The sequence below is a fragment of the Alligator sinensis genome, unplaced genomic scaffold, assembly GCF_000455745.1.
Source record: "Alligator sinensis unplaced genomic scaffold, ASM45574v1 scaffold492_1, whole genome shotgun sequence".
Lineage (NCBI taxonomy): Eukaryota > Metazoa > Chordata > Crocodylia > Alligatoridae > Alligator > Alligator sinensis.
Genome location: NW_005842186.1, coordinates 1898092 through 1906284, shown reverse-complemented (window position 1 = coordinate 1906284; position 8193 = coordinate 1898092). Strand labels below are relative to the sequence as shown.

Below are 8193 nucleotides of genomic sequence, written 5' to 3'. Positions count from 1 at the left end.
TGCTGAAGGTTCCTCGCAGTTCTCCACTCTTTGTTTAGCCCTATTTTGTCATCTTCAAGTTTTGTCACCTCAACATTAACCTCTTCATGAATATATTCATAAATGATGCTGGATCACTTACGGAGCTTGTGGCATTACACATCATTCCATTTGTATCCTGGCAAAAGTTAATATTTAGTCTTGCTGCTTTTTGTCTTTCTGGTTCATGACAATGCCTGGGCACTTGCACCAAGAGCTCTAGTTTCATTAGAAGCCTTTTTCAAAGGATTTTGTCACAGGCCTTTTGTGGGTCCAGATTTGTTGGTTGGTTCTCCATTAATTACTATTTTATTGATTCATTCAGAGAGTGAACTGTATAATTTTTCCTTTGCAGCGGTGGTATTAGGCACTTAATGATTTTTAATTATGATTTCAACTAGGTTGTTTGGTACAAAACTAAGTCTTACTGACTTGGAGTTCTCTGGATCATATCTACTGCCTTTTAAAAATATCAGTTCAAGGTTTTCTGCCTTCCTAGTCCTCCAACACAGCTGCTGAGTCTCACAAGTGCTAGCAGCCAGCCATTTCTGACTTCTATCGGAAGTCTTGTGGGTGTTTCCTGTCTGGATCAGATGACTTGGGCGTTTTTAATGTATCAATTTTCACTCCTTTTGACATCTCAATCTCTGATGGCACTTACTTATTACCAGAGGAGATTAGATTTTAGGTCCTGCGGTAGGTGTCCCTCAAACATCCTCTGAAGACTGAAACAAAGAAGGAGCTTAGTTTTTCAGCAGTTTCCTTATCTGTCTTCCTTTTAATCCATAGTGGTCCAATTATTTACCATTTCTCTTTTCCCTCTTCGTGACTTTGATATGCTTTAAAGGGTATTTAAAATAATAATAATATGTTTTTAACTGTTGTTTCTTCAAACTTCTTCTTAATCGCCTATCTTTCTTTTTACATAGTGCTTGCTATAATTTATGCTGCTTTTTCTTGGTTCTACTCGGGTTGAATTTCTGTTTTCTGAAGAATATCTCATTGGTTCAAGTAACCTCTTGGACTTTGCTGTTTAGTCGTGCTCATTTTATTTCTTGTCTTCCTTTTTTGTTTGGTTAGAGACATGAATCATTTCTAAGACTCTATGATTTTCTTAAACAGGATTATAATTTCCTCTTTCTTGACTTCAGGGCTTTTTTGACATCTTTAAGCAGTATCCTGTTTTGTTAGGTTTGACCAAGTAACATGTCAGTAGCTGAATGCTTCTATCACTCAATTGTATTAGTTACGTGTTTGATCTGATTTATTCTCTCTTCCCAATCTGAAGGCAGTGTAAACTAGTTTGTGTATTTGCAGTCTTCTGTAACCCATTTGTGTCAGTACAGCTTCAGCTTTCCATTTCTCACCAGTCAGAGGTCTTAACTTGTCATAGCCTGTGGAAGCTTCAGGTTAGACTTCAAGTTATCCATTTTCCAGTTATACTTTTCCACATCTTTAACATAATTGGCCTCTCTTTTGTACCTTTTTAGCCAGCTATTGTATTACAGTAGCCCACAGACTTTTCTTTTTACTCTGTTTTGGTGAAATCTGTTATGTTAAGGACTTTCTCTGCTTAGAGGCATTTCTGTTCCCTTACTTCTTGCGTTCAAGCTTTTTTGTGTGTTTATACAGACTATATATATAATTATTATTTTTACTGTAGCGTGACGACTTGTTGATTTAACCTCAATTATCTCTGATCTGGACTTGTTCCTGCCCCAGTTGAGCTTTAATTTCTGTGCTCTCCATTACTTGATACAGAGATACCTTTGTATTACTGATATCCCTAACAGATGTCGTTGTCTGATTTGAGTGCTCCTTGGCAGCAGTCGGCATTCTCCCAGCTTCTAGTTTAAACAGTCCTCCACAACTTTATTAATGTAATGTGTCAGCAGTTTGATTGCACTCAGGGTACTGCAGGGTCCAGCCCTTCTGTGTAAATGCTGTGGTTCTCAGTGTTCCTCTCTGCCTAATGCATTTGAATGACTGCTTTTTACATGATCTGATTTGTGTGTGGAAACTCAGTACCTAAAGTACCCATTTTTTGCTAAAGCTACAAATATTTGTGGAGTTCTTGCATTTTTTCCCAGTAAATGGAGAGGTTCTTAAGATGTATTTAAATCAATAGAACTATTGCTGTAACTAGGGAACTACCTTACTTGAGGTGGCCACTGGCCAATTTTGTGGGGAAAAGGCAGGTCTGGCAGCTATTTTCGTGGGTGGAGCATGCCACTGTGTGAGGGTCCCCAGTGGCCCTGCCTCTCCCTGTTGATTGGCTCTCAGGGCTATCCATCATGTGGCCCCACCCCTCTGAGGAGCCAGCATTTTATTTTCAGTAATTTTTTTGTTTGTTTTTTGTGGATTTCATGGGAATTGCCCACTTTCACTATCTCATGGCTTTACAGGCAAGGCTGGATTTTGCAAAATTGCGATTTTGGTGGGTCCCTAGTGATAACTTTTTCAAAGACAGCACTTACCTAATTGGAAAAGGTATATTGTAACTTGTTTTCCAGTTTTTAACTGATGTTACTGTTGCATCATTCAACAGTGAATGTTGTAGTCATTATATTGGAAAAAACATTGATCAGTGAAGAGTATAAAGTGTGCAAGGGAAGAAGAAGGGGCTGTTAAAAAGGAAGAAAAATGTTTGGTTTGGGGTATTGACACTTGGAAGCATTCCTGTTTGGAAATGGGCCAAGTAAAGCATTGCTTTATCCTTTGCTTCTATACAAGTTTGCTCATGGGAATTTTAATTTGATGTAGTGAGGTGTATATTTAAAAGGCTCATGCTACACTTTTTTAAAGTTGTTACAAAAACAGTTCTGTGTTGGACAGTGTTATACTGAATGTTTAACTGTAGAAAGTTCATGCATTAATTTGAACAAATATTGTATCCACAAAAATACAGTTTGGGCAGGTACATTTTGAAGTTATTCCTGAATGTTAATTTTCTTGGATGTATTTCTGTTGAACAAATACTTTACGAAATGAGTTCTGTAGAAGGCTTATTTAAGAATACAAACAAATTACGTTCATTCCATTGTATCAAATAAGTACTAAAGATTCTAAAGAGAAATAATCCACAGTAGTTTCATGTGTATAGACTAAAACTGGCAAAATAATGCAAGTTCACATTCATTTCTTGCTGAATTTGCTGTTAATTAAAATGCCTTGCAAAGTTCAACTTTAAAGCTAAAATTGAGAATTCATTAGCAATTTAATTACTATTTTACAGAAAGATTTCATTCATTTGACTGTTTCCTAATTGGGAACAAAGCTATAATTATCTTTCTGAATAAGACTGGGATCTACTTAGCAGGAAGGGGGGAAAAATGTAAACCCACTAAGTGGATTACACTTCTTTTTTTTTGGTAAAGAATGGCTGCTTAATATGCATGAAATACTTTAGCCACTTATCTGTCTGAGAAGTCCCAAGGAAACTTAATTTGAGAATCTTTATCTTGACTAGTGTGTAGTTTTCCTTGTCATTATTTTTGAATCCTTTGGTTTACCTGCAGTGAATGCCCAAGCAGATATGTGGTACAGTTGCAGTAGAGTCGGCATTAACTGCTTGAAATGACTTCTTTTCTTCCAAGGGACTAATCAACTTGAAACCTAGTCAGTTTAACATAGGAGTTTAAAAGTGGTTTTAGGTAGTAAATATATCCTGAGACACTACCAAGTTTAATGATTTATAATACGCATTTTTATCCATTGAGTTTTTTCTTGTTGTTAAACATATCCCTGAAGTTCTCCCTTGCCACCCACCATCCTCTTTCTACATGAAGTCATGTAAATAAGGAAAACTGAATGAATGTGCAGGGGAAGCAGTGCTTGTGACTATTTGAAGTGTGATGGTAAATAGACAAGGGTGCGCTGAACGAGGAGAGAATTTTCTTTTTAATCTCTCTGTTATAGTGTTCATTTTTCTTGTAACGATTTGAAGATTAAAAAACAAAAATGTATTTGACTGTGACTTGAAGTGGTATTCTTTCAACTGATGAGAATACTGTATTAATGGTCACAGTGACACAGACAGGAGATGTAGAAGTCTCATTCATTGAGAAAGCAATGAGTAAGACACTAGGCAGCATCCCCAGTGAAGAGATTTTAAAACATAGGAGGCTGATGCGGGTTTAAGGTGCAATTGGCTTATAAAGTTGGTAATAGAAAGTTCTTTTAGATTAATGTACAGAGTATATCAGTTGTTCTAATCTAAGGTCAGTGGGACCATTGTAGTATAAGAGGTATTTCAGTCGCACTTTTTTTTTTTTTTTTTCAAGGATAATTTGAATTCTATGGTTGTGGTTAGATGACATGAGTGAGGAGCAGAAGATGATCAGAGGAGACTTAACATGTATTAAGAATTGTAGGTTACATGATGCCAATGCTCCTATTAAAAGTTTCTTGGTTACTTGCTACCACTTTAAAGGCCAGATTTACCATAATATTTTGTCTGCTTTTTGGTGCTCTCTAGGGCAATAAAACAACTGGAGTGAACAGGCAAATTTGCCTTAAAATTAAATTTTAAATGATTTAAATTTGATATTACATGATTTCCATTCATTAGCTAAGTTTTCTTTGGGTTTCTTGTGTAATATTAATCAATTAAAAAGTTTAAAAAAGAATTCCATTTTGGGAAATATTGCAAGCGGTAGGTAAGGTTGAGAGCACAGATTGATATCTTACTGGTAGGAAGTTATAAAAAATTATTTTGAAGTAATTACAGTAATTGTCATGAACTGAGGAAAATCGTAAGAAAGGTTAAACTTAAGACAGGAATCCCAATAAGATATGCCCACCAAGGCAGTGGCACAGTTTGAGCGGGTTTTCTTACTTCCAGTGGTTAGGAAAATATTTTGCTCCTTGAGCGTGGCTTTGCAGAAACTGAAAGGTGTTTTGAGGGATGGTTAAAATGGTTCTTGTCTTTTGTTTTCAGTAGTTTGATAGAAATGACTTGTATCTGCAAATGATTTAGCTGGTAACAAAGCATGGTTTGGTACCTAAGGCAGTGCTGTGTTATTCAATGGGAACTTGCAGAAACAATTTTGTATTCACAGTTAACTTGATTTTGTTGCGACTTCCCCCCCTCTTCCCAAGAAAATGCCTGTTTTTTAACTGGTTGATGATCTGATTGGAGCAGGCCCCTTTTCTTTTGTCATTCTAATAGCATTATTTAGTTGTCATAAGATGGACTTTGTTTTCTTGCTAATTTGCAGAAGTCTGCAAAGGCAGTAGTATCCTGTGAGATGCAGGAAAATATTCTCACTTGGAATAAGTTCTCTGAGTATCATTTTTTTCAATAGCTCCACGCTGATAAATCTTCCCAATAGTTCCACACTGATAAATCTTCCCACTTTCCTTCTAAAGTTGTTACTGAAGTTTGTGTAGGACTGTGATTGTATTTAAATAAAAAATGTGCATGTTTGTCCCTTGCACTGTGGTCTATAGGTTGCAGCAGTGTACCTCTCTTCAGGGGTAATGTTCTGGCATTCCAGTTCTTAGTATCTATACTGTCAAATACTTTGTCCGTTAATTATATAAAAAGAAAATTGAACTTGCTTGTCTTGAATCTGTTTGCATGTACACGTCAGCAGAATGAATTCTAGAAATTAGCAGTGTGGCTTTGTGACCTCAAGTGCCTTTCATTGTTGTTATCTTGGCATTTCCTGTAATGAGCATGCAAAACATTACCTGACCAGAAACTACAGGGCAGGGGTATAAAATGGCATTCAGTTTTTTTTATTGCAATTTATATGCAGTATATATTGTGCCAGTTGGCATATGAACTTTATCTGGAAAAATAAATTGCAAGGCTGTGAGTGTTTTGCCAAGAGGATAAAAATGCTAACATGTTGCAAAAAAATTATTAATAAAGCCCCCTAAACACTCCATTTTTCTCTGGTATTGGGGATATTACAATTGTCACCTTTCTTACTTGGAATTTTGGATAGTGTTAAACAGTAAAATGATTTAGGAGCTGCTTTCAATGTATCTAACTCAAAAGGCAACATTTTGGTAGATCCGGTGACTTGTGTGATATATGTTGCTTATAGAACCATTATAATATAACCATACTTTCTGAAGTTGTTTAATCATTTGTTATGAACAGATTGTGTTAAAAAAAGAAAGGCCAAATACAGCATGCTGAATAACTCTTCTGTAGGTAGTACAGACAAGGTTCTTTGGGTAAATCTGACATCTGTTATTAAACCAGCTCAAATAGTTGAAAAAAATCTTCTTAGCAAGCTTTCAGGTTTAAAAACCCTTTGTCAGGCTGTGGAAGCATCTGCAGTTGGTGTGTGCTCTTCCTGGAGTAATTGAATTTTAAGTCTCTTCTTTGATTTCACAATCTTGTGAGGCAGTTTGATACATATTTTTGTGTTAAAATAATAGAAATTAAACAGAATTTGGCTCATCCACATATGTAGTCTTTGTAGAGACAGAGTTGGAGTTGCTTTTTTGGCTGTTTACAAATTCCTTTGCTCTTCAAAAACATCTTCATTTTCTAATTAAAGCTACCATTTTACAAATGCTCCTGGATTCTGAGTAGAAACCAACCTGAAACTTGTGGTGACTACTTCCACTTGACCCTCTTATATTTAATTGGTAAAGGAAATCTAGAGACAAAATGAAGCATGGGGAACTTAAAAGAATTGCTCTAGTTTAGTGAACAGTTGATTAAAATCAAACTTTTATGGTTTATGAAGCATTAAGTCTGGGAACAAGTTTTAGTTTAACAGCCATTGTAAAATAATGCATAACAGGACATTTTGTACCTTTGAATAGATTTAAGGAAACTTAGAATAAAGTGGTTTCAGTTTGAAGATGATTAATTATTAATTTGCTAGCTGTTCATAGCTTCATTTGATTTAAAAAAAAATAAAAATAGGGGAACTAAGCTTTTAGCATGGTATTTCAAATTCTTATATTAGTATTATTATAAAAAAGTCTGTTTTCAGAGTAACATCTCCCTGGTATCACTTATTGCTGTTGCATTTTCAATTTTGAGAGATCCAGCAATGCATTTTCTTTACAAAAGGTAGCAAGACTGTTCATAAGCATCTTTAATGTTGACACAGAATAAGGTCAGGCAGGTACATAAAGAACATAATAGAATGGACACAATAATATTCCATCTTACCTTTGTTCCTGGGCTTTAGATTTTACTCATACCTGTAATGTTTTAGCCTGCATGTCCCTTTAAATGGTATTTTCTAGTTCCACATATCTTTAAAATATTTTACAGCAGTTTGTATTGTGCACCAATATAGTACATGGATATATACTCCCTGAAAGCAGCTTGTAGCTATGTACATTTACAGAAATATCCATTTGACAGTTTACGGCTCCAGTCCTGCAACTTGCTTATTTCACAAGGGCAGTTTTCCAAGGTTTGCGTGGAGACCTAGTGAAGTTACTGAGACCCTGCAGAGATGTTAAAGTTCATCCTTGATTGCGTGCAAGTGCTAAAATAGAGGTTTTCAAAATGTTGATTATTTGGGGAAGTACAAATATTTTAGGGTAGAATTCCTCCCTGTGTCATTTGAACAATAACGATAATGAGCTGTTCAGTACCCTTGATGGGGTTTTTTAAATCTAACAATTGGAGTGTAATTATGGATTAGCTGGAGGGCTGCTATGAGCCCCCATTTAAATTATGTTTTTATTTGAGATGATTAGCAAAAGAAAGCAGATATTGTGAATCTCTGACTTCCCTGTTTTGTCTAAAAAATCAAAGCAAAGCACTTAAATGTTTGGTGAAAATGTGTTTAGTTTAAAAATATATATATTTGGTCACAGTAATAATTGTATATTTGCCTAGTTGCCCAAGATAAACTATATAGTTGTAAACTGTTGTGCAGAGTACCAGTCCTGTTGTTTACCTTCTCAGGGATGTGTGCAGTGGCATGTCATCCCCCTCAACATGCATTTTGTTCAGTGCTTACAGCTTCTTTTCAAGTGGTCCCTACTTCCTGTTTAAAAAAAAAAAAAATCCCATCTCCTGTTCTTAGCACTGTTTTCCATTTGAGTGCTTTTTGATCAACCTTTTACCAATCTCTGGTGTGAACTCTAATAGAAGCAATTCTGAACTGGTGGCTAGGTTTATAGTGACACCTGGAATTGGAAGAAAAATCATCTTTCTTCGCTCTTCTGTCTTCGCCCTTTCTCTTT

At 35.7% G+C, this 8193-nt stretch overlaps 1 protein-coding gene across 4 annotated transcripts in view; it reads left to right on the top strand.

Moving 5' to 3' along the window:
- Window positions 1-2396: 2396 nt before the first annotated feature.
- Window positions 2397-8193, top strand: part of NEO1 (neogenin 1) — a 384856-nt gene continuing 379059 nt past the window's right edge. For all 4 annotated transcript variants that reach the window (XM_025207174.1, XM_025207173.1, XM_025207172.1 and 1 more), the window contains exon 1: window positions 2397-2508. In XM_025207174.1, the coding sequence (XP_025062959.1) occupies window positions 2412-2508 (97 nt within the window). In that variant the 5' untranslated portion in view covers window positions 2397-2411. The remainder of the gene's footprint in view (window positions 2509-8193) is intronic.